Source organism: Macaca fascicularis, chromosome 5 (assembly GCF_037993035.2).
Source record: "Macaca fascicularis isolate 582-1 chromosome 5, T2T-MFA8v1.1".
Classification (NCBI taxonomy): domain Eukaryota; kingdom Metazoa; phylum Chordata; class Mammalia; order Primates; family Cercopithecidae; genus Macaca; species Macaca fascicularis.
The window spans coordinates 3612926-3639650 of NC_088379.1; the positions used below are offsets into that span (position 1 = coordinate 3612926).

General features: G+C 48.7%; 1 protein-coding gene across 18 annotated transcripts in view; it reads left to right on the forward strand.

Moving 5' to 3' along the window:
- The window catches only part of RGS12 (regulator of G protein signaling 12), a 158534-nt gene that overhangs the window by 102670 nt on the left and 29139 nt on the right, over positions 1-26725 (forward strand). For 16 of the 18 annotated variants that reach the window (XR_012434586.1, XR_012434583.1, XR_012434584.1 and 13 more), the window contains 2 exons: positions 25211-25380; positions 25881-25973. Coding sequence is in view for 10 of the 18 variants with exons in the window: in XM_074039303.1 (XP_073895404.1) it covers positions 25211-25380; positions 25881-25973 (263 nt within the window). In the remaining 8 variants the exon portion in view is untranslated. Of the gene's footprint in view, positions 1-17817; positions 18085-25210; positions 25381-25880; positions 25974-26725 lie in introns of those variants that run through there. The other 2 variants (XM_065544703.2, XM_074039306.1) reach the window with 1 other exon arrangement.

Consider the following 26725-nt stretch of genomic DNA (forward strand, 5'->3'; position numbering starts at 1 on the left):
TGATGCTCAGAATAACACAGTGTATTTATAGGGTGTGGAATACTGTATTAGTATTTGTAAACAGGAGTCAGACTGGAGATTTTCAATTTTGGAAGCGTGGAGACTTGATTTCTACCAGGATGCCTTCCGATGTACTTGTTTCTTTCCAACTTTATGAGATATTTGGAGAGAGTTTTTATTACTAATTTTTAATATTGTGAAATTATTTTTTCAAGCAAACAAATTCAAAGGCAATAAAGCCACTAACTGCATACCTATCTTCCAGAGTTAACGTGTGCGAGCCTGGGGGCCTGTGCCTGAGAATCGACTGGCTGGGGCGACCCCAGAAGCCCTTGGTGCCTCTGTGGCTGCATGACCTCCCCAGAGGCCATACTTGGAAGCAGGCGCCACCCCTTCCCACCCCAAGGGAGTTTCTTAGTTAGATTCTTGGGGAAAAGACAAACCAAGAACTCCTCTCATGCAACCCTAGGCATGAGAAGCAGTGTCCGCACTGTTTGGTGGTCTGGAGGCCGCGTCAGAGAGGCCTGCCTGGCTGCTCCAGGGGGCTGCTCCTGCTCAGCTACTCGGTCTTGGTCCGCGAAACTCCACCAAGCCAGTTGCTCACGATCTGTACACTTTTCTGTATATCTTAATAGTTTACTAAAATAATTAATATTATTTTAAACTTCTGGAACTTTTAACCTAAGGACTTTCAAAATGGTCTGAAAATGTTAATAGATTTGCTCTCAGGAGAGTATGTATGAAGTTGCAGAAAGAAATTATTATGTAGATTGGGTTGAAAATTGGATTGGCCAAGATGATTTAAGGAGAAGGTCTAGAAGTAGATCCTGAGCGTGGGGAGAGCTCAAGGGCTTTTCTCAGGGACAGGACCTGTGCAGTTCTGCGCAGTTTAGGAAAAGCCTTCCCCTACCCCCAGGCTGGACAGACTGGGAAGCAATCCCCTCTGGGCACACCCCCAACAGCAAGCTTTGAAGCCTTTCTCCTTATTGTCAGTTTTCAGCAGTTTGACTATGATGAGTCTCCGGTTGGTTTTTCTGTGTCTGTTGTGTTTGGGATTTGTTTCGTCAGGTATTTTTTCATTGCTTCCCGCTTTTGAGACTCTAATTATGCAAGCGTGTTAGGCCACCTGGTTTTCCCGTCGAATCACAGAGGCCGTTTCATGTTCAGGCTTCTGTGTCCCCTGCATGCTTGCCGTTTCATTGTTTCTCTCCCTCTATCCTGCAGTTCACTGATCTGTCACTCTAGCCTCAGATATGCAGCTCATTCCCTCCCATGATGGAGCTCCTGCCAATGAGCCCGTCATCTCAGAGACTGTGTTCTCATCTTTAGCAGTTCCTTCTGTTTTTTTCATTTCTTTCTACTGATTCTCTTCACGCTTTCCTTTAAAACCCCAAAAATGTTGGCCGGGTGCAGTGACTCACGCCTGTAATCCCAGCACTTGGGGAGGCTGAGGTGGACAGATCAGCTGAGGTCAGGAGTTCCAGACCATTGTGGCCAACATGGTGAAACCCCGTCTCTAATAAAAATACAAAAATTAGCTGGGCATGGTGGCAGGTGCCTGTAATCCCAGCTACTCGGGAGGCTGAGGCAGGAGAATCGCTTGAACTTAGGAGGCAGAGGTTGTAGTGAGCCGAGATCTTGCCATTGCACTCCAGCCTGGGGGACAGAGCGAGACTCTGTCTCAAAGCAAAAACAAAACAAACAAACAAACAAACAAAAAAAAAACAAAAAATGTTTGTATATTTATAAGACATGTAAAGCCCTTAGATGCCAATGTTGCCATTGTCTTTCTAGGTCCCTTTACTGACTGATTTTTCTCCTGGTTATGGGTTTCATGTTTCTGAGTATTCATTTGTCTGGCAGTTCTTGACTGAGTGCTGAGTTTCGTTGTCTTCCTTTAAAAAATACAGAGGTTTGTTAAGCTACATGTTGGGACTCCTCTAACAGCTGAGGATTCACCTAGAACTGGCCGGAACTCGGCAACCCCCTGACCCTGTGTGAGTTCTGGCAGCTCTTCCGGCCACAGCCCCCAGCTGATCTTTGCCTGCCTCCTGGGGTCTCGGCTGTGCATGTACAGCTTAGAACTCAGCCACAGCTGGAGGCTCCTGTGAGGTCCCTGGGCACTTTGCCTGCTCGCTGTCTCCTGAACCTGCAGTTCCAGCCACCCTGGCCTTCCCTGATTCTGGTCCCTGTCTTCTCAGCTCTGGACGGTGGTTCTACCCAGGCCCCTCCTTGTGCTGTGGTTCATGGAGTGTCTCTGGGCAGACAGCTCTGGGTGGTCACAGGGCTCACCTCATTAATTTTTTCATCAGGAATTACAGTCTTGTGACTGTGGTCCAATTTTTGGGAACTGTTGCTTCGCATATTTTTTCTTTTCTTTTTATTGTCTTTTCCCGCATGTTCTGATGCTCTGCGTATTTTGTCTACTTTTCTAGTACTGTCTGGCAGGAGGGGAAGGCCAGTCCCAGGTGCTCTGCCACGGCAGGTAGAACTCTGTGATATAATTTTTTTCACCTTACTTGTGGGATGTGGTCTATAAAGTTCAGAAGAAAACTCAGGTCATGACGGCACCTTGCACAAAGAGCTTCAGTGATTTCCCAGAAGCTGCCTCACAACCCAGAAAGAGCAGGTTCTCCTCTCCTGAGGCCCATCCCTGGAGCGTCTGAGGCCGGCACCGTGCTGGGCACAGAAAGCAGCCAGTGAATGAACAAGCGCCTCAGCCTGGTTCCAGTACACATCGATCACCTTCTCATTTCTGTAAGATTCTGGTGGACTTCATCACGCCTTCAGCTCTAAAAAGTAAGAGCATCGGAATGAGGTCGTCAGATGAAATCCTGGAGTGTTTCCCTGTATACAGCAGGCATTAATCTTCTGTGGCTGTCAAGGGTCACAGCCAAGCTCTGCCTTCTGGAGCTGGGGACGCTCAGCCTTGCCCCTCCTCACTAGCACCACCCAGCCCCCTGCAGGAAACAAAGCAGGGCCCTGACAAGGGCCCCTTGGTTGATGGGAGAAAATTTGGAGTAGCTTGCCTCCTTGGAAGGGACTCTTGGCTTATCCGGACCATGCAGGGGTATGACTGCATCTGATTTAGTGGCTGTCCTGGGACTGGTGGTGGCAGTGGCATTTCCTGAGCAGTGCGTGGCTAGGCACTCCACATCTTTAATTCATCTGATCCCTGCTGCAGCCCCGTCAGGCGGGTGCCATGCGGCTCCTGTCAACAGTGATAGCCGGGATCCCAGGAGGGCAGGCCACCTGCAAGGCTTTGAGTTTGGTCCCTGAGCAGGGGCCAAGCTCTGACCCTTGTGGCGGCACCAGCCATGCCCTTGCCCGCCACATGGTGCAGGGGTGTTGCCACTGCTTTCTGCTCCTGAAAGCTCAGGGACCTGGACAGGGATGTGGCCAGGAGCGCAGGAGTTGGCTTGGGCCCATCTCGCTGACGCTGAGTGTGATTCACTCAATGTCACACTCACACTGTTGGCCGCGTCTGCATGTTTGCTCCTTGTCTGCGGGGCTCGCCCCTCTGGGGCTTTGAGCAGCAAGGCTGGCCCTTACTCATTGTGTCAGGAAGGAATTAGGTCCTCAGGTGTGAATGAGCGTGCCGTGAACAGAAATGACAGGGCTGCGCTCTGAGAGCTGGTCATAAGCCTCCTTGTAGTGTTCTTCCACTAACTGCGTATCTCTGGTCATTGTTTGTCATGAGTCTGTGATGATGAGAAGCCTTTATATAAATGTTTTAAAATGTCAAGGGTAGCCAGATCTGAGACTCCTGACATAATTTACTGCTTTCCCAGCTTTAAAATGACATCTATTTGAGTCCATTCATATTAATCAGGCTGAAGTCCCTGATGCCAGTGGTGATGTATCTTTAAGAATAAGGATGCACTGTGGGGAAATGGCTGGAATTTGGGAAGGCAGGTGCCCAGCCCAGGTTGGACTTGGCCTGGCCGGCTCCCCATGTGAGGTACAGAGACCAAGCCTCTGCCCAGCCCCCAGAGCACCTAGGACCGACCCTTCCTGCCAGCATCGCTCTGAATGTGGTGCCCTTCTACGGCATTTCATCTGCCTGCTCCTTCACCATATCTTTTTTTTTTTTCCTTTTTTGAGACAGAGTCTCGCTCTGTCTCCCAGGCTGGAATACAGTGGCACAACCTTGACTCACTGCAACCTCTGCCTCTTGGGTTCACGTGATTCTTATGCCTCAGTCTCTCAAGTAGCTGGGATTGCAGATGTGCACCACCACACCCGGCTAATTTTTGTATTTTTAGTAGAGATGGGGTTTCACCATGTTGGCCATGCTGGTCTCGAACTCCTGACCTCAGGTGATAGACCCACCTTGGCCTCCCAAAGTGCTGGGATTACAGGCGTGAGCTACCATGCTCAGCTGAATATACGAAATGTAAATAACAAATCTGGAAAGGAATGTAGATAACAAATAGCTAATGAGAATACTCTATTTCATTATAGAAAATTGCATTTTATATTCAATGATACTGATGTAGAAAGGTGGCTCTGTTCTGCTCACATTTCATGGCATTATTTAAACACTTCAGATGCATTTTTGTTGCAATTGTTTTTCAAGTAATGAAAACTTTTTATTGAAGAATAACTTACACACTGAAAAGTACATACACCATCAATGAGCAATTTGAGAGATTTTCACAGAATAACACACATCTGTTATCAGCACTCAGACCAAGAGACAGAACATTACCAGCAGCCCAGTTGCCCCTGCAGGCCCTCAGTCACCAACCCTGGAAGGGACCACTCACCTGACAGCTGTTGCCTGTTTTCAAACTTAAAAAAAAAAAAAGAGAGAGAGAGACTGACTGAGCACAGTGGTTCACATATGTAATCCCAGCACTTTGGGAGGCCGAGACAGGTGGATTCCCTGAGACCAAGAGTTCAAGACCAGCCTGGCCAATATGACAAAACCCCGTCTCTACCAAAAATACAAAAAAAAAAAAAAAATTAGCTGGATGTGGTGGCACATGCCTATAATCCCAGCTACTAGGGTAGCTGAGGCAGGAAAATCTCTTGAACCTGGGAGATGAAGGTTGTAGTAGGCAGAGATTGCAATGAGCAGAGGTTGCGCCACTGCGTTCCAGCCTGGGTAACAGAGTGAGAGTCCATCTCAGAAAAAAAAAAAAAAAAAAAAAGACTCGTGCAGTGTATGCTGTTTAGTGTATAGCTTCCTTTATTTAACATAGGAGGGGCATTTTGCTCCTGTGTCTGTCAGGAGCTGTTCACTCTCCTTGCTGTGGACTGTCCTGGTGCAAATATGGCATCATTCCTCCATTCTTCTCTTGATGACATCACATTGGTTCTGACTTTTGGCCATTACAGATGGTGCCTTGTAACATGCTTGTACAGGCCTTTTGGGTGGACATCTGCATACATTTCTTCTCTGATAGGCTGGGGGTTTGTATATATTCACCTGTAGTAAATACTGCCAATTTCCAAATGATTTTTACAGTGTCCACATTGACCAGCAGTATATGAGCATTCTAGGTGTTCAATATCCTCTCAACACTTTCCCTGTAGCCACATACATAGACTTTAATTGTGTTAATAGTTTTAGTTCTCAGTCCCCTGATGACTAGGAATTGATCACCTTTTCATATATTTTTGGCCATTTGAATATCTTATTTTGTGAAGTGCTTGTTCAAGACTTTTGCTTATTTTTCTGTTAGGTTATCTGCCTTTCCTTATTGATTTATAGAAAATTTTAAAAATATATTCTGGAAATGATTTTATGGTGGATTTATGTATAGTTTTCCCTTAGTATCTGTAGGGAATTGGTTCTGAGACCCCTTGCAGATACTAAAATCTGCAGATGCTTGACTCCCTGATATAAAACGGTGTAGCATTTGCATATAACCTACCCGCACCCTCCTGGATACTTTAAATCATTTCTAGATTACTGATAACAGCTAATACAATGTGAATGCTATGTAAACAGTTGTTATACTATATTGTTTTTATTTGTATTTTTTGTTATATTGTTATTTTTTATTTTTTTCCATTAATTTTTTTCCAAATATTTTCCGTCCACAGTTGGTTGAACCTGTGGATGCAGAAATGTGGGTGTGGAGGGCTGGCTGTATTAGATATACCTTGTGTTTTGGATTTATGTGTTTATAGATTTATGTATGTAGTTAAGCCTTTCTTTATCTGTTAATTCTCTTAGTGGTATCTTTTGAGGACTGAAAGTTCTTAATATAATCCAATTTATCATTTTTCCCCTTAGGGTAATGCTTTTGTCCTTTTAGAGCAGACTTTGCCCTTCCTAAGACCATGAAAGTAAATCTATTTTGTTTTATCTTCAACATTTAAATCTCTGATTCATCTGGAATTGATGTTTTTGTGTATGGTGTGAGGTAGGGGTAAGAATCATTTTTTCTATGTGGTATTCAGTTATCCCAGCTTCATGTAATGAAAAGACGATCCTTCCCACTAACTTGAAGCAACACCTGTATCAGGTAATCTTATATTTGTGGGTCTGTTTCTGGCCTTTGTATTCTGTTCCATTGATCTGTTTGTCTGTCATTGGATCAGGACTTCATGTCATAATTCTTGTTCCTGGCATTTGGATATCTAGTGCTATAGTCTTCATTTTGCTTGTCTTTAAGATTGCCTTGGTTATTCCTGGCCCTTGCATTTCCTTATATATTTTGGAGGCAATTTGCAAGTCACTGGCAGCTTTCCAGAGTCATCTTCACTGTCGTCCAAGCCGGTTGAGACATAGCACTTCTGGAATCTGTGTTGATGCTTTTCCTGGAAATGTTATCACAAGCCACATGCAGCCGTTGACATTTGGACAATTGGGTTTTTTTTTTTTTTTTTTTTAATTGCTGTAATTATACATATGTGATCTTCAATATGTAGTTACTCATTCTTACTCTCAAAGTCTTGAGACCATTCCTCCCAGGAATAAATACCAAATCTGGCTTGGTTTGCCTTTTAAAAAACCATTTCTTCTGGATGAATGACCTCTATAAGTATCTAACGACAGCATCAATAGAGATTATTTCAGGCTAATGCGTCACCCTCAAATAGACTCTTGTTCAAAAGAAGGTGAGGGAGCAGCCTGGGACACACAAGATCTTGCAAGGACTTGAGAAAAAAGGTTGCATCAGAGAAGCCAGTGGGAAGGCCCTGTGTGCCTCTGGGTACCCAGTTGGACTGCAGTGGGATGCCACACTGGCTGTGATGGAAGAAGAAGGAGCTGTGCAAGTGTGTCGCCTACCAGAGCCCACCCTGTGGTCAGGATGGCCGAGCAGAGCTGGGACCTGAAAGATGGGTGAGGATTAACCCTCATCTGAGTTTGGGAAGATAGGAAGAACCAGGAAAAAGCTGAGATGGCAGCCAGGGGGTCGTGAGGAACCCAAGAGAGAGTGGTCGTGTGTGCACATGCCCATGGGGGGAGCAGTGGAACGACGTGAGAGGGATTCCCAAGACTAACCTCAGGGTTTTGCCTCAGGCAGCCCGGAGGATGAGGGTGTTTGCAGAGATGGGGAAGACTAGGGTGGGAGGAGCAGATAGTGGGGCGATAACCAAGAATTCTGCTTTGGACATGGGATATTCGAGATGTTTATTGAAAATCGAATGGAGGTATTGTGTAGACCGTTGGATAAATGAGTACAGAATGCAGAAAAGTGGTTGGGCTTGAAAGTAGAAATTTGGGAGTCAGAAGCAATTCAATGAAACTCATTGCCTCGGTAAACTTGAGTAATTAGAGATCATGCAGAAAAGGCAAGTCTCAAACCCGTAAGACACATGGGAACCCAGAAGATGCTGGAGATGTGGTTTGAGAGGCAATAGGACATAGAACAAGTAAGAGTATGGCCTCTGGAGCCAAATTATTTAGGTTTACATCCTAATTCTGCTACTTCCTAGCTGTGGGTCTCCTTTTTCTCATCTGTAAGATGGAATAATAGTAGGACCCATTAGTTACAGAGTTCTTATGGGAAGTAAATGATTTTAATATATGTGAAGTACATAGGACAATACCTGGTACATAATAAGGCGTTATATAAATGATAGCTGCCATTATTTGTAGTATTACTAATGTTTTAATTGCATTTTCAATATAATTTACTAAGTGAATAAAATTATTTAGAGGGACTGGGTAGAGAAAAGAACCCAGGAGGTCCTGAAGAAGGTTACAAGATCAACAGAAGAGAAAGAGCATCAGAGGAGAAAAACTCTCTACTTCGATTGTTAAAAACCCAATTTTAAAATAAACGATGTTGAACCGGGCACGGTGGTGCACACCTATAATCCTAGCTGTGGATTATAGGGAATGCTTGGGAAGTTGAGGCAGGAGGCTCACTTGAGGCCAAAAGTTTGAGGCCAGCCTGGGCAATATAATTTGACCCCTTCTCAAAACAAACAAACAAACAACAATAAATGACAAAAGTTTGAAAACAACTAAATGAGAAGATATAACAGGCAATATTAAGAAAAAAGAGAAGTGACATAACAATATTAATATCAAAGTGAAAAAGCAATAAAAAGAACAAAGAAGACAGTATGCACCAAAAGTAGCATGAAATTTGCAGAGCAGAAGTAAACGGCATGGTATCAACGTGGGTAAGTACTCCGAGGGGAGGTTATAACACACCTTTTTCAGAAACAGAGAGATCAAGCTGATAAAAAAATAGTAAGATTACAAAGTATGTGAATGGAAAAACAAACAAATTAAATCTAACAGACACATAGAGAGCTTTGTACCCAATAGAAAATACACTTTTTTTTTCAAAAGTACATGGAACATTTACCAAAGTTGTGACATACAATATGCCACACATGCAGTTGCTACAAATTTAAAAAAATAGCATACAGAGAGTGGCTCCTGACAGCAGCGTAATTGAATAGAAGTCAATCATAAAATGATAATAAAAAAGAATTCATACATTTTAAAGTTTAAAACCGGCCGGGCGCGGTGGCTCAAGCCTGTAATCCCAGCACTTTGGGAGGCCGAGACGGGCAGATCACGAGGTCAGGAGATCGAGACCAATCTGGCTAACACGGTGAAACCCCGTCTCTACTAAAAAATACAAAAAACTAGCCGGGCGAGGTGGCGGGCGCCTGTAGTCCCAGCTACTCGGGAGGCTGAGGCAGGAGAATGGCCTGAACCCAGGAGGCGGAGCTTGCAGTGAGCTGAGATCTGGCCACTGCACTCCAGCCTGGGTGACAGAGCAAGACTCCGTCTCAAAAAAAAAAAAAAAAAGTTTAAAACCATACTTCTCAATAATCCATGCATCAAGGAAGAAATTAAAATGGAAACTCTCATACAATTTAGAACCATTTATAATTCTGTACTACACATCATCACCAGCAGAATATAGTCCAAGTGATTTTCAGTGAAAAAATTGTAGCATTAAATGTATATATTAGAAAAAAAGTTTGAAAATATAGGAAATAAGTTTTCAACATAAACAAGTAGGGAAAAAAAGAAATGCAAATTAAGATTAAGGAAATGAAGATAACAGCAGAAATTATCAAAGTAGAAAAAACCCAAACAGTATATAACTAAAAGTATGATCAAAAGTATAATCAAGAAAAAGAAGGAGGCCAGGCACAGTGGCTTATACCTATAATCTCAGCACTTTGGGAGGCTGATGCAGGAGGATTGCTTGAGCCCAGGAATTTGAGGCCAGCCTGGGCAAAACACCATCCATACGAAAAAAGAAAAAGAGGAAGAGGACAAAGATAACATTAAGAATGAAAAACAGGTCCTAAGTACAGTTAGAGACTTAAGAAGTAACACTGTAGGACAATTCCATTAACAACATTGTACTTTACATTTGATTAACTAGACAATCTTTAGAAAATATAAATGATCACAGTTGACCTAAGAAGAAGTAGAAAGTGATTAGATAAATCAACATAGGCAAAAATGATTTGGAAGTCAAAGATCAAACTCCCCATAAGGCACCATGCCCAAACCAATATACAGATGAGTTTATCAGTCAGCTTAGGCTAAGTAATATTGTAATAACAAATAACACCAAAAATCCTGGTGGGTTTAGCAAAGCAGAAGTTCATTTCTTACACTACATTACATGCCTACTGCAGTTTGGCTTTGTTTTTCTTCTAAGTGTTTTCCTCCAGGAGCCAGGCTATTGGAGCAGTTCCTAAATGGGGCACTGCAGGCCTTGTGGCAGAGGGAAAGGACGGCAGGGCAGAGTCAGGTCATGGCTCCCAGCCGTACTGTTTCACATTCATTGGCCAAAGCATAACACATGGTTCAGCCTGACATCAGTACACAGGGCTTGAATGATCTTCCACAAGGAGGGGCAACAAACATTTCCAACTTAATACTGTCTTTACACAGGGCATAGAAGATGGGAAGCTTCTCACCTCAGTTTGCAAGACTGGCATATTCATGATACCAATACTGGAGAAAAATGGCATAGGAAAATTGAATTATTCACCAGTTTCACTTATGAGTCAATGTAGAAGTTTCTCAATAAAATATTAGCAAATCGAATCCAGTAGCATTTTTTTAATGCATCCTTGAGAAGTTTGGTTTACACAAGAAATGCAAAGGTAGTTCACCATTAGGGAATTTTCCATTCATCCCACCATTCATTCAACAGTTATTTTTGGGGGGGCTCTCACTTTTCTTGAAACAACTCTTGTAGGAACTAGGGATACATTGGTGAACAAAACAACGGATAGTGTTACATTAATAGATTAAAGGAGGAAGATCATATTATTACCACACTAGAGGCCAAAGGAGCATCTAATAGAATTACCGATAAAAAGCATTCTTTCCTTTTTTAAAAAGTCATACTTAATAGAATACATTTATGTATTTATGTATTCTATTTATGTATTCTATTATTTTATATATTCTATTAGTAATAGTATTAGTAATACTAAATACTCATTAGTATTACCAATTACTAATAGTATTAGTAATACTAATTACTAATTAGTATCAGTAATTAGTAATATATATAATAATGAATAGAAAAAGTACTCATTCCTTTTTTAAAAAGTTATACTTAATAGAACACATATAATAATAGTGTATACTATTAGTAATAGTATATATCTTAGAAGAATTCCTGTTAGAGCCAGGAATAGACAAGGATGTTCTCTATCTCAGCGACTGTTTAACATTGTATTGTAGATTCTGGCCAGCACTACATGGCAAGAAAAATAATATTAAACTTGGGAAGAAAAAAGATAGTCATTATTTGCAAATAATATTATTATCTAACTATTATACAAAACTGAAAGCATAGCCCATGGCCAGGCCCAACTTTTAAACCTGACAGAGTTTAAAAGTGAGATAAACCCTAGTGGCTTTCCTAAACAAAACACATGATTTCCATGGGAGCATATGTATGTTGGTAAAAATATTTTAAAAATTGAACGGACCAACACCAAATTAATAAGATGGATTATCTTTGGGGAGGGAGTATAGGACCAGAATTTTAGGTGATAAGCTCAATAGGGATTTTAGATTTATATTTACATTTTTTCAAGGAAGAAAATATTTTATGAATTGTGCATTATAATGTCAGTTGATATCCTGTTCAGCCCGTAGTCTCTCATTAGCTGTTATTTGGGACAGGCGGTCCACTTAGTCAGACAACGTTGTTGGATGCCTAGGATGTGCCTTGCACTGTTTGTCACAGTGTTCCTATCCTGTCAGCATCTATTCATAGTTATTATCCCAGCTTTATAGGAAAGGTAGTAACTCATAAGTTCCTTGGTAAGGAGGAGAGTTCTCACGCTATCCCTGTGAAGTCAGAGCACTGTTTTTAACTGCGGTTTTACAGAGGGGTGGAGTGTCTTGCCCAGCAAGGAAGGAGCAGAGCTCTGAGTCAGATCCAAACAGTGTAACTCTGGAACCACACTGTGAACCAGCACATTGTGGGCTAGGTAACACCAGGCTGGGGATCCATCTCCTAGAACACAGCTTGCCATAGAGCAGACATCCCGTCAGCACCTGTGAACTGTGAGCAGGAGGCAGTGGCCTCGTTTACCGCATGCTCACCCTAAACTTGCCCACCTGGTTTTAGGAAGAGAATGGGCCGAATGGCTGGGTTCCCCATGGAGCAGAGCCCTGCCTCAGCCTAGTCTGCTGCTGCGTAAAAGTCCAGGGCTTTGCAGGGCCTCTCACAGTCAGCAAGGAGGAACAGTCTCCAGAGGTGGCCCCTCGAGCCCTAGCTCCACCCTTGGGAAGGGGCCAGAGCACAGGCAGCAGGCCCTGGAGCCCGTGAGCGCCGCACACCTCCCTGGGCCAGTGGACATGGGACCAGCATGGTGACCAGATTTTTGGAACCCCAGTTGAGGACTAATGACTTTTTAAGTTTGTTTTATGTCAGAAGTCATATAAAAGGTACAAACGTTGCATTGTGCTTAGTTTTACATCTAACATATGACATTTATTATTAAAATTATGTGAAGTCATCACAGTCCCAGCAAATCCCATCTATATGGCCACCGTGGCTGAAGCATCCACCGTCTGCCCCTGACGTGTAGAGTAACCCTTTTTTCCTTGTCTTGTGTTACCTCTTTTTGGCTTATGGGGGTGGCCTCTAAATGTCACAAATCCTTTAGGATTTTACACACTCAGCCCCCTTCTCCTTCCCTGAAGCCTGGTCCTCTGACCTCAGTCCTGCTGGGGAGGTTGCCCTTTCGTCATCTCCATCCCTGGACTCTTTAAGTTGAAGCACAGGGCCTCAGGACTGTGTCCTCAGTTTTCTGTGTGGGTGGCCCCACTTTGGCTTGAGGGAAGGGTTTTGGACCACTTTTGAGTCTTCCTCATGAGGTCAGCATTTGGGGCCCTTGGGCTTCTGCATTGGGTGGTGTCCTCTGCATTGGGTGGCATCCTCTGGTGGGGCCAAGCCACAGCCAGGAGGTCTGAACTTCCTGTGTGGCCACTGGCACAAGAATGGAAGAAGAAAGTCTTTACAAAGTATAAATATTTTATTCATCAAAATGAAGTAAATCAGTTTCACAAAAGAATTAACCACTAAATGAGTAATGTGAAGTTTTTTCAGCTCAAGTAAGCATAATAAATGAAGTCAGTTAGGACTGATTTTTGAAAAATGTTCTGTGTCTTTTCTCGGAGCATCCTGAGGGCTCCCTGTGGTCAGATGTGACCTCTAGTCCACCAACTACTTATGGTCATAGTTGGTAGCTCTAAGCCTAGAATCCTAAAAATTCAGAGTGACAAGTGACAAAATTCACTTGTCTTTGCACATCGCCTAACACTTCCCACACTGACCTTCACAGGAGCCGCTCTGCTCACTCGCATGGCCTCATGGGCTCTGGCAGCATTTCACCCCCGCCTGTTGGCATTTCACTCTCCAGAAGGACTTGGTGTCACTTCAGACGTAGAGATTTTGTTTTGCTGGGCTCTGCCAGAATAGTTATAAATCACAAGTTTCTAGTACTGACTCCAGGAAAGACCCAGAATTCAGATTTCTACTGTTTGGGCACACATTTCTTCTGGCCCTTTGAGGTAATGGAAAGTACACCATACCTTGAGGGGTCCATGAGACCTGCCAGGCATGGTAGCTCCTCTGCAGGGCTGGCTGCAGACCTCTGAGGTCCGGCTGTGGGGGTCAGACTCCCTGTGAGCCCAGGAAGTGCTGATGGGGACCCTTTAACCTCACCATGGAGAATGCGGAGTCTGGGCCCAGCACAGTCACTGATGTCAGCCTAGGCAGGTCATAGAATGTTTTGGACCTCAGCAGCTTCATCTGTAAAATGGGCTGATTGACTGAGATCGATAGCATGTAAACTCTTTTCTGAGGAGGTGCTTTTCCAAATTCCTGTTTTCTAACCCTCAGCAGGCTCTGCAGTTGTGGCAGGCTTTTGCTGAGATGCAGAGCCGGGTCGGCCTCCACAGCCTGTGCTGCTTGAAGCAGAGAAGGGGCCTGAGCCTACCCTACGTGTTCTCGCCCCAAATGTCCTCCTTCCTCCACAAGCCAGCCTCTCACAGGGAGTCCCATAAGATTTCTCTGGGAAGAAAGGCCTCATTGCTTTAGATTTGAAAAGCATCTCCCAGTTCATAACTGGGGAATGAAATAGATACTCTGAGGCCCAAAGGGGGTTATTGATGTGACAAAACTTGGATACAAAACTGAAGAGTATGAGGCTGAGGTGTGAAGCTAAGGGAGTGAGGAGGGGGCTGTGGGCTGTGGCAGCCCTCCCTGCTCTACCACACTTCTGTGCAGAACTTAGGCAGGTTCCAGAATTCTAAACTAAACCTGGCCTTCCAGGTTGTTGGAGGGGAGCGAGATGGAATACAGCTTATTTAACAATGTGTTAGCCTTTGTTATAATTTCCCAGCATTCAGATATGTGGTGTAAGCTCCTTCATCTATCCTTGCCCCAAGCCTTGCAAAGATTAGTTCTCTTCCATGAGAAAACCAAGGCACAGACATACTCAAGCCATGTGATCAATCACGTCACGGCAGCCAGAGACAGAAGAATTGTCCTGGGGCATACGTCTCCATGTGGGGATTTTCCCTGAAACTGAATTTTGCCACTGTAGTGACCACATGTAGGTCTTCACAAGGCCTGGCTGTTTTGAAGGGGAAACAAATTCACTTTGGTGATCAAGTGCAGGCTTTAAACAGTAAATGGTAGGATTTTAAGCTGGGCGAGTAAGTAGGTCTGTCTCTGCAGGGGTGTGGGTCAGCCATTCTTTTTTTTTTTTTGAGATGGAGTCTCGCTCTGTCGCCCAGGCTGGAGTGCAGTGGCCAGATCTCAGCTCACTGTAAGCTCTGCCTCCTGGGTTTAGGCCATTCTCCTGCCTCAGCCTCTGGAGTAGCTGGGACTACAGGCGCCCGCCACCTCGCCCGGCTAGTTTTTTTTTTTTTGTATTTTTTAGTAGAGACGGAGTTTCACCATGTTAGCCAGGATGGTCTCGATCTCCTGACCTCGTGATCCACCCGCCTCAGCCTCCCAAAGTGCTGGGATCACAGGCTTGAGCCACCGCGCCCGGCCAGCCATTCTTAAGCTACTTTTTGTGTGTGCCAGGCTTGAGCACAGGGACAAACACATCAGAGCTCATGGGAGCCAGTTCCCCAATGCCAGCAGGGAGTTACAGAGATGGAATAGGAGGTGCGGATGTGCTCAGGGTGTTGGGTTGCTGTCGGAGGCATCAGTATGAACCGATGGCTTTCCATAGAGAGATGTGTGGATGGAAAAATAGACATAGTGGTGTGTGCATATGCATCCACATTTCCCAGCTCTGTCCACTGGGGTGGGGCTGGAGGCAGGGAAACCCTAGCAGCAGTGAGCACCCGCATATCCAGATTTTGGTGTCTAATACCTCTTTTCTTTAGAGGGAGTCAGGCTCTGTGGAGCAAAGACTAATTCCTGGGCTGGAGTGGGGAAAACACAGGATGAAGCTGGAGCTTCGCTTTTATTTTCTTTTTACACCAGAAAATAAGGCAGTGCTTAAGGCATGATGAGGACACATGAGCGGGATATAGGTGCCAGCCTGAAGGAGGGAGTGAGCTTCCAAAAAAGAAAGGTATTCATGGGGTATGAGCCATGGACTAAAATAAAAACCCAGCTAGTCCACACTAACACAGATAAATGACTTTGTAGTAACAGGAGGGGGGCTCTTAGAGCAGAATACGGCTGAACAGTGTATCAGGAAATTACCAGAGGGTGCCTGAAGTTGTGGACTCAGGCTTGATGCAAAGCAAGACTCTTACAGAGCCTCAGAGTAGTTCCACACGAAGCTTATTATCACCAGGGAACCCTAGAAACGACAGTGGACAAACCTGGTGCCCCAGCCACATGGTGAGAACCAGCATCACCCACCCTGCAGTAAACTGACACCACGTGCCTCCTCAGAGGAGATCCCAGAGGGACACCGCATGGCTTCCGGGGCATTCCAGCCAGTCACAAAGAAACATCAGCCGAGCCCAAACCGAGGGGCAGTCTTAAAAATAACCGACCTCCATCAGGGTGGGAACCACAGAGAGGCCGGGGAATATTCCAGATGGAAGGAGACTGCAGACACACGGCAGCAGTCACCCTGAGTAGTTCCGCCCTGCTCTGGGGAAGAGAGCTGTAAAGATTAGGATCAATGAAACTGGAAGATGGCTTGTTAAATTTCCTGATTTCGATGTTGGTACTTGGTTATGAAAGAGAATGTCCACGTTCTTAGGAAATCTACACTGACGTGTTTGGGGGCAAAGAGGCACGCTGTCTCCAACTTAATCTCAGATAGTCTGGAGAAAGGCTGTGTGTGTGCGGGTGTGAACATGTTTAGAGGAAGGGAGAATGGGCGGAAAGGAGAGGGACAGGATGGTATAGCAAGCTGGAAGAATGCAGACGTTCGGTGAATCCGGGCAAATGGATATGGGAGTCTCTTTTACTATCCTTATAATTTTTCTGCAAGTTTGAAATTATTTCAGAATAAAAAGTTGCCCCCCAAAAAGGATGGCACACATTGCCTAGGAAAGGGGTGGTTTGAGTGTGAACAAAGGGTTCCTGTGGCATCTCGGTGCTTATATATCCCGGCTCCCCTGTAAGCACATTTAGCTGCACTGACAGCGCCTACATCTGGGCTTTGGCCACTCGCCCATCTTCATTCCCCTGGTCCTCACAACAGCCCTGCAAGCCCCTGCCAGCCGCAGATGGACATGCGGACTGAGGCCCGCAGGACTGTGGGGCCCCGCTGAGGTGACCAGCCAGAAAGGAGCTCAGAACTCAGGCCGGGCGGGCTCAGAGCCTGCACCCACGCCTCCTGCCTGGGCCGCCCTGTGAGCGGTGGAGAAGGGCTTCCTGTGCCTCAGAAACTAGAGGCCAAGAAGCACGTGATGGAAGGGTGGGCCAGATGAGGCCAAGCTCCACCTTCTACAGCCTTTTCGAAACGTTTTTCTCAGAAAATGTTGAGCTTGATTTGATGCCTTTTTAGTGGAGCTGCCATCAAGTTAGAGCTGCTTATGCGGCAGTGTCCATCCAGGAGTCAGTAGATGGGGTCAGCAAACGGCGCCTCCAGCCAAACCCTGCCCACCACCAGCTTTGTGTAATGAAGTGTCAGTGGGATGGCCATGCCCATTCCTGCAGTTGCTATCGGAGGCCGCTTCTGTCCTAACTGCAGAGACTGCAGTGTCCTAGAAAAACAGAGACTGTGTGTGTCACCCGCTCTCCCCAGGGAACATTGCTGGGCCTCACCTGTGGTGTTAGTGGACATTTCCTAACCCTTGATGACCCAGGAGATCCCCTCAGAGATCAGGCCCTGCTCGGCCTGTGGGCAGGAGGAACAGAGGTGGGCGTGGCACCCCACCCCGGAAAGGGACCACCCCATGCGGTGAGCAGGCTGCCTCCAGGATGCCCACAGGTTTTTCAGAAATATCTGCGAGTTGGCATATTTTGCTTGGATGTAAAAATGTTCCTTATGGTTCACAGGTGGTCCAGTTTGGTATAGCTGATTATTTCCTAACTAAATACATATTCCTGGTAACACTAAGTTTGAGTGTTTGAGTGATCACCTGCTTATTAAAAAGATAGGTTTTATATTTATGGGACTAAAAAATGTTTAATTTAAGTACATATGGAAATAAGACTTAAAAACTATACAAAAAGCCTACAAGTACTTTTTTTTTCTTTGCCATCGCTGGTTTAGTAAGACAGGAATTGCTGACGTGGAGTAGCGTGTTGGGAGGCCGGGGTTCCGTCTGCAGTGTTTACGCCGCGTGCGTAGTTACCTAGCTGTGCTCTGCCCGCCTTCAATAATTCAGGCTCTGTGGCGGCGGCAGCTGAGGGGCTGCTGTGAATTATGCATGAGTCTTCGGCAAGGCTTCGTGCAGCGTCTCCTGTTGGCTTCCCATCCATGAACCTGAGCGCAGGCAGGGCAGAGCCGTCTTTGTCAGCCGTGTGCTGGGATCGCGGGAGAAACTGCAATAATTTGCCCTCCTGGGAGTGTGAGCTCAGGAACAATGTCCCTTTGTGGGGCCCAGGCCTTTGCTCGGGGCTGCCCGGGCTCTGCCGGCTGACCCTGGTATGGACTCAGAGGGGTGGTTTGCAGTGCATGGTTGGAAGTATTTGGTTAAGTGGCATCACAGTGGCTCTTACCAGCTCTACCCAGGTAAAGTCCCTTGTCCCCGTCTGCGTACCTTGTCACGTTGTCAGGGGCACACTGACTTGTGTGGTCTTCAGGTATGTTTGCCGCAGTGGGATTGTGTCGGGGGTGAGGGGCCCATGGGGTGCCTGTGCAGTGACGCGTTCCGTGATCTGACTTGGAGTTGTGACTTAAACAGTTGGAGTGTTTGAGGTTATGGTTTGGATGAGATGATCATGGGCCCAGGCCGTGTGTTATAGAACTAACTGCTAACTTTTAAGCTTACGGTATTAAAATGTGTAACGTAACCTACATGTTTGACCCACTAGTGTAAATGTGGCGGCTTTTGCAGTCAGCAGCAAATCTGAACAGACTTCAAACTCTCTTTCACCAGGGAAGCATTTCTTTACTCAGATGGGTCAACTGGAAGAAAAAACCCCACAACAATACCACAAACTGGACCACGTTCCCTAAAGTGGTGTTGAGATGCGGGGTGTGTTTTGTGGATGTCTTTTCTTCTTTGACTTAGATCACAGGTGTGGGTTTGACTCATGTGCTTAGCACCGGAGAATCAGGCAGGCCACTGTAAGCAGGCCCGTGAGTTACGGACGTGGTGGTGTCCTCGCCTTCTGGCCTTGGAGCTCGGGTCGGAATGGTGGCTTTTGCAAGGAATTTTATTTTAGGCGAGTGCTGCTCAGGGTTCACGGTCAGGCCTGTGACTGTGCACTATTTTCCACGTGACAAGAACAACTCCAGAGCACATGGAAGTGCTGTGAATCGTGAGATCCATAATTGAAAGTGGATGTCAGAGAGGAGGCGACTTTCCGTGTGTGTGGAGCCGCGTCGCAAAGAAAAATGGTGCTCACGGGGCTCTGCAGTCGCACCTGGCTCTGCTGTGTTCCTCCACAAGTCACCTGCACGAATTTTGTCCAAATGGAATCATAAAAACTCACCAGGAGAGCTTATGATTACAAGAATTCTGGGTGGACGTTTTCTGGTAGCCAGTTGTTGAAAAACGTGTGTGTTGCTGGAGATACCAGTGTCTTTCGCGAATGGCTGGACTCAGTGCCGGACTTAGGAAGGTCCATGTGCCCAGCAGGTCCTGTCCGTGCCCTTGAGAAGCTGAAGAGCTGGGTCATGAATTTTCTGCCCTGATCCTTAGACAGGGGTGGTGTGGGCAACCGGGGCTATGGCCCAGAAGCTTCTCTTTCTGGCTCCTCCAGGTAATGTGTCTGCTTCCTCCACTCTCCAGGCTCCCGTGCTTGAGCTGAGACCCCCCTCACACAGGGAGGAATTGCTGGAGCACAATTCCTGTGTCAGCACAAAGCTACAAAATGAGATTGTGTGAAGGGGGCATGGCTCTCACCCCCAGCAGTGCGGGGAGCAATTGGCAAGGTCACGCCTCCTGTCTTTGCAATGCCAAAGGAGAGCAAGGACTGCAGCCTTTCTCCCTTCCTTGGAAATGGTTAATTTGCACTAAAGCAACTCTCACTTGAGCAGGCCCAGGAGAGGGTCTGGCACCCACACTGCCCCCAAGCCATGCCTGCATCTGCTTTCTGCCGTACTCCTCTGTACCCGAAGCTGTGCTCTCTCTGGAGGGTCTGCCATGTGGGTTCCTGTACACAGCATCTGCCTCTGCAGGACCCCAAGGGCAGGAGCAGGAGCACACCAGGGAGGGAATGCAGATTCACTGGGTGGGCACACCTGGCACAGTGGAGCCGAGCACACCAGACAGGTCATCATTTGCTGTTTAAAATACATTCGTGTTTCTTTCTTGATTAGACTTTTAAAGAGTCAATTATTGATTTGTGAGTCTTAGAAAATAATTAGTATCTGCTAAAGCTTTTGAACATGATGTTAGTCAATACACCAGTCATCTTTCACACAGAATTTATATCAATCACCATTCATTCATTCATTTCACAAATACACCAGCACGGGAACAGGGAGAGCAGCCCTTTGGGTAGCTGGCCCTGTTGCTGAGGGAGGCAGCAAGGCCTAGCGAGCGGCCAGGGAACGGGAGGTGGGCCCAGGGGCTGGCATGGGACTTCCATGTGGTACCAGGGAGAGGCCCATCTCCCCTCCACCGGTGGCACAGGAGGCAGATGGTTCACGTCACTGTGCTTGTGTGTTGGAATTGAAACACCTTTGAGGAGCAAAAGCGTCAGCACCCATTGGGGGTTGAGCTGTGCTGGCTGCAGCGTGCAGTGGGGCAGCCTCCTTTCTGCCTCCCGTCTTCCCGTCCTGGTTCTTCCCAGGGCCCCTCAGCTGGGCCTCGCCCAGGCAGCCTCCAGGCCACCCTCCAGGCAGCCAGAGAGACTCTGCAGTCCCTTGCTCATCACTGTCCCCCAGGGTTAACTTCGTGCTGCTCCACGCTGGCTCTCTGCTCTGCCCGGCTCAGCATGTCTTGTCCTGTCATGGAAGCTCTCCCTTACTCCCCAGAGGCCAGTTAACTTCTGTTTCTCCCTCAGTTCTCAGCCAGCCTTTATTGTCTCAGGAAAAAAAAGCTGGAGGAAAAATGTCTTGGTGCTCATAATGCAGAAACTTCATGAGGATTGCCTCATTTGTCAGCATAAAATATGGCAAGGTTAGCAGCACTGCTGCCTCAAATTCTGGGCTCAAGCCATCCTCTGGAATAGCTGGGACCAGAGGTGCGTGCTATCCTGCCCAGCTAATTTTTAATTTATTTTCATTTTCTGTGGAGATAGGGTCTCGCTATGTTGCCCAGGCTGGTCTCAAACTCTTGGCCTCAAGTGATCGTCCAGCCTGCATGATCTTAATTTCTAAATAGGTAGTATGTGCCCATGCGCTGGAATGTACACAGAATAGAATCGGCACCCAAGGCTGTTTCTGACGCAGGGCGTGCCACCGGGCCGACCAGCCAGCTCTGGTCTTCCATCTCCCAGCACCGGGCAGGAGGTCCTACAACTTCACTGTGGCTGATGAACGAAGTGCACTCCAGCAGCAGTAGCTGGCTCTGGGCATTTATACTTTATGTTTTGATCAGTATCATCAGAGGGGTTGATCTGCGTTTGCTCCTCCCAGCGGTGCACAAGGTGCCTCTTGGCTCAGACTTCACTGCCATTGTGGTCTTGGTCAGGAGGATGGCTACAAACAGCCTGAGGCTTAGGCTCATGGCTGGTGTTCTGTGACGAGGCCGGTGCACCTACGAGTGTTCAGGGGCCTCCTCCTACTTGGTGGCCGCCTGTACCCTTCTGTTTTCCTTTTGGCTTGTTGATGGTTTTCTTGGCGTGTAGGTGCTCTAATGTAGAAGGGGGAGCCTGCCCGCCACCTGTGTGACGTGTTGCCAGTGCCCCACAGTTTCCTATCTGGGGACTTGGCTTATGGTGCTTTTCCCTATCGAGATTTGCGCCTCTGTGCCGTGCACCGTATCAGTGTTGCCTTCGTGGCTCTGGGCTTCGTGTCTTCCTTCCGGAGGCTTTCCTCACTTCAATGTTTTAAAAAATTATCCCCCATTTTCTTCTGGTATTTCTATGATTTACACTTAAGTCTTTGATTCATTGGGATTTGTTTCAGTGTGTACTGGAAGGAAGAGATCCAACTAGATAGTTTTTCAGAGGTCATCTTCCCTGCGCACCCCACCCACTACCCTGATTGTGACTTAGACACTCAGGGTCTGTTTCTGTACTCTGTTGTTTCCCGAGGGTGATACCGATGCTGTTCCTTGTGAATTCGGGATCGTGGTCTGTGCTCTCGTGTTAGGCCCGCCTGGCCCTGCGTGTTCGGGATTGTGGTCTGTCTGTGCTCTCGTGTTAGGCCCGCCTGGCCCTGCGTGTTTAGGATTGTGGTCTGTCTGTGCTCTCGTGTTAGGCCCGCCTGGCCCTGCGTGTTCGGGATTGTGGTCTGTGCTCTCGTGTTAGGCCCGCCTGGCCCTGCGTGTTCGGGATTGTGGTCTGTGTGTGCTCTCGTGTTAGGCCCGCCTGGCCCTGCGTGTTTGGGATTGTGGTCTGTCTGTGCTCTCGTGTTAGGCCCGCCTGGCCCTGCGTGTTCGGGATTGTGGTCTGTGCTCTCATGTTAGGCCCGCCTGGCCCTGCGTGTTCGGGATTGTGGTCTGTGCTCTCGTGTTAGGCCCGCCTGGCCCTGCGTGTTCAGGGTTGTGGTCTGTCTGTGCTCTCGTGTTAGGCCCGCCTGGCCCTGCGTGTTCAGGATTGTGGTCTATGTGTGTTATCATGTTAGGCCCACCTGGCCCTGCGTGTTCGGGATTGTGGTCTGTGTGTGTTATCATGTTAGGCCCGCCTGGCCCTGCGTGTTCGGGATTGTGGTCTGTGCTCTCGTGTTAGGCCCGCCTGGCCCTGCGTGTTCGGGATTGTGGTCTGTGTGTGTTATCGTGTTAGGCCCGCCTGGCCCTGCGTGTTCGGGATTGTGGTCTGTGCTCTCGTGTTAGGCCCGCCTGGCCCTGCGTGTTCGGGATTGTGGTCTGTGCTCTCGTGTTAGGCCCGCCTGGCCCTGCGTGTTCGGGATTGTGGTCTGTCTGTGCTCTCGTGTTAGGCCCGCCTGGCCCTGCGTGTTCAGGATTGTGGTCTCTGTGTGTTATCGTGTTAGGCCCGCCTGGCCCTATGTGTTCAGGATTGTGGTCTGTGTGTGCTCTCGTGTTAGGTTGGCCTGGCCTGGTGTCTTGCTCATCTCGTTTGTTCCCCTCGTTTCCTGCATAACTTTCCGCAGGAGCTTTCACACTCCACTTGTGTGGTTCTAACAAGACACCCATAGGCAAGTGTTGGCGTGGTATGTCCGTTTAGGGAGAATTCCCGCCTGTGATGTTTTGCTCCTCAGTTCCCTGGTGACAGGGTACTAGGCAAGCACAAAGAGTTGGCCCCCTCCCAGGACCCCTGCCCCAGAGAGAGTGAGTGTGCAAGTGAGTGTATGCCTGAGTTTCACACCTGGCTTACATGCAGAACGGGACACTTGCCACATGGGGAAGTCTTGGATGTTGGGATTCTTTAAGCAAGGCATTTCCAGACAGTTCTGTCGACATGGTGGCAGAGGTGCTGGGTGCAGAGGGAGCCTCACATGGCCCCTGTCCTTGTGTCCTTGGCCCCAGGGCTCCTGGCTTGGCCGCCCTGTCCTGAATGTGAGTGCCAGTACGCGTCCTCTCGCCGTGCGTGCTGCCCCAGTTCCCCCGCAGCTCGGAGTCAGGGCTTCCGGGTGAGCCCCAGTTCCCCCGCAGCTCGGAGTCAGGGCTTCTGGGTGAGCCCCAGTTCCCCCGCAGCTCGGAGTCAGGGCTTCCGGGTGAGCCCCAGTTCCCCCGCAGCTCGGAGTCAGGGCTTCCGGGTGAGCCCCAGCTGCAGGCCTGTGGGTCTTCAGTGCATGCTGGCTGCCACTGCGATCACACATGTGATCTCACAAAGAGCAGATCAACAGCATGGTGGATTCAAGGAAACGTTAACACTGTGTGTTTCCGATCCTATCCAAGAACTTCCTTTCAGTCTTCTTTTAATTTTTTTCTATAGCAGTTTAAATTATTTGATTATTCTTTAACATTTTCTTTTTTAATCTAAATGCTCTTTGCACTTTGGATGACTTCTGCTGAGTGTAGCCTCTGGCTGCCATGCTGCCCATGAGGGACACTGTTGGATCAAATCCCTGGTTTTGTCTCCTGGGCCCTAGGGCTCCACTTTTCTCTGGTTTAGCGGGGCCCACACTGTGGCCTCCTTGGAAGCCTCTGGCCAGGCCTCTGCCTGTCGCCTAGAGCACGTCTGCACACTGGGCTGGGTCCATAAGGTTTAGTCACTTCTGCCCCTGAGAGGAGTTGATGCTGCGTGACTGCCCCCTTCCTGGTCTCTTTCTACCTCTGGTCCCTTCCTTGCTGCTGATAAGATGTGTTCTAATTGCTGGCCTGGAGCTGGAGCCCGTCAGCTCGTCCAGTGGGATCAGTCCTGTGGCCTTGACTTTACGGCAGTGCCAGCCTGGGCAGTTTGTCCTGCGCACTGTGCCACAGGAGGCTGGTGAAGGAGCAGGAGGGGAGCATGGCATATTTTATGATGCGTTCCTTAAAGCTGTGGCAGAAAACCAAGCCCCAAACCCAGGGCCTCCTAACAACGCAGGTTTAGTGGCCACCTTGTCACACGTCATCTGTGGTCAGCAGGGCGTGGCTCAGCTGCAGGCTAAGGACAGCCCTGTGTGGGACACCCTGTGCTCACAGAGGAAGCACTTGTGCTCCAGCAGAGTGGGCAGCGGCTCCTGAGGCTGGGCTCACACTGGCCACATCCCTTCTTCTTGGGCTCAGGCCAGGTCGCCCACTCAGGGACAGGGGTGCCCCCACACTGCTCGCGTCAGGAGGGACGGGGTGCCCCACACTGCTCGCGTCTGGTGGACGAGGGTGATGAACAGGGATTTCCTGGGGACCTCCCTTCTCTTTATTCAAGAGCTCAGGAGATACTGGGAACCAACGACCACTGAGGGCCATTTTGCAGACAAGTCAGGCAGGATCTGGTGTCCTGGGATGCGTGCTGTGCCATATCCTACGTCAGGTTGCCTGTAATGAGCCGCTGAGCCGACACGCGTGTCTGAGGGCTTAGCTCTGGACACTGTGCCTAAGCGTTTCGTGTTGAGAAGGAGCCACATGTGGAGCAGTGCACAGTCATGGGTGTGTGGGCTCCACATCCGGAAGGTGAGCCTCGTGTCCCCCTAGACTGCACACTCGTCCCCAAGGGCACCGTGGGTCAGGACATAACACACGTGGCATACACGGCGCCCTGCGCCCAGTTGCTTTTGCTGTAGCAAGTCTGGGAAATGCCTCGTTGCCATGATGGTCTTAGTGCTCTGCGTGTGCATGTTTCTGTGTAAGGTTAGTTGCTTTTCTTGTTCAACCCTGTGGCTGTAGTTTGGGTGAGTGTGCACGTGTGACCGTGTGAGTGTCGTGCAAGGGTGTTGTGTGGGTATGCACATGTGAATTGTGTGCTTGTGCACACACATGTGCAGCCGCTCAAGGTTGGAGTCTGTGTTTTGTTCCCTGCTCCATCCCTGTGTGTAGAATGCACTGGCAGGTGGTAGTTGTGCCGTGCATGGTTGTTGACTGAATGGGTGTTGGGACTGAGCTTGCTGCGTGTCCCAGGGTCTCCCGTGGGAAGGCAGAGCACTCGCTGGGCCGGGGCGGAGGGCAGGGGTGCAGGTGCTGTCTGTACTGGTCCCGCAGAGTTGACGGGCGCCGACCTGAAGGACTGCATCAGCAACAACAGCCTGAGCAGCAATGCCAGCCTCCCCAGTGTGCAGAGCTGCCGGCGCCTGCGTGAGAGGAGGGTCGCCAGCTGGGCCGTGTCCTTCGAGCGCCTGCTGCAGGACCCCGTCGGTGTCCGCTACTTCTCTGTGAGTAGGGAACGGCCAGGGCCAGCGGAGCAGTCTGTGCTCTGCAGAGACGACCGAGCAGGATCCGCAGGCTGCCCTAGAGACAGCGGCACCGTGCGGGCTCTGAGCAGGCCCGTGGCAAGGGCCTCCCCTCCCTGGACCGCCACCCTCTCAAGAGCTCAGAGGAGGGTGGGTTGGATCCTGCCCCTGGTTCTGTCCCCAGGGAGAGTCCCTGGCACTCCCGTGCTCCACCGGGGTCTCTGCAGCCTGCCGCACTGGAGCTTCCTATGTGCGTTGAGAAGCCAGGTGCCTGCTTTCAGCTCTTCAAAGAAATGTTCTGCTTTTGGGGAAACAGCTGGAAGCGGCAGCGCGGTTCCCTAAAGTGCTGGGCAGCAATGAGCTTTCTCTCTCCAGGCCCTCGGGCAGCTCACTGAGCAGCCTATGACCCCATGGTTTCTGTAGAAGGGAAGTAAGAAAAAGGAGGACCGTGTGTCAATGTTAATAAATGGTATCTTTCTTAGGATTTTCTAAGGAAAGAATTCAGTGAAGAAAACATTTTATTCTGGCAGGCCTGTGAATATTTTAATCATGTTCCTGCACATGACAAAAAGGAGGTAAGTCTACATTCGGGAAGTGGGGGCTGTGAGAGGGCCGGGTGAGAGGGCAACGTGTGTGAGGGCAGCGCGTGTGAGAGGGCGGTGTGTGTGTGAGGGCGGCGCGTGAGGGCAGGGCGTGTGTGTGAGGGTGGTGTGTGTGTGAGAGAGCCGTGTTGTGTGAGGGCGGCACGCGTGAGAGGGCGGTGCGCGTGAGGGGGTGGTGCGTGTGTGTGAGGGCGGCGCGTGAGGGCGTCGTGCCTGTGTGAGGGCGGCGCGCGTGAGGACAACGCGTGTGAGAGGGCGGCACGTGTGAGAGGGCGGCGCGTGTGAAGAGGGCGGTGCGTGAGAGGGTGGCGCGTGTGAGAGGGCAGCACGTGTGTGAGGGCAGCGTGTGTGTGAGAGAGCCCTGTTGTGTGAGGGCGGCACGTGTGTGTGAGGGCATGTGTGAGGGCGGCGTGTGTGTGAGAGAGCCGTGTTGTGAGAGGGCAGCGCGTGTGTGAGGGCAGCACGTGTGAGAGGGCGGCACGTGTGTGTGAGGGCATGTGTGAGGGCGGCGTGTGTGTGAGAGAGCCGTGTTGTGAGAGGGCAGCACGTGTGTGAGGGCGGCATGTGTGAGAGGGCGGCACGTGTGAGAGGGCGGCGCGTGTGTGAGGGCAGTGTGTGTGTGTGAGGGCAGCGCATGTGTGAGAGGGCAGCGCATGTGTGAGAGGGCGGCACGTGTGTGTGAGGGCATGTGTGAGGGTGGCGTGTGTGTCACAGAGCCGTGTTGT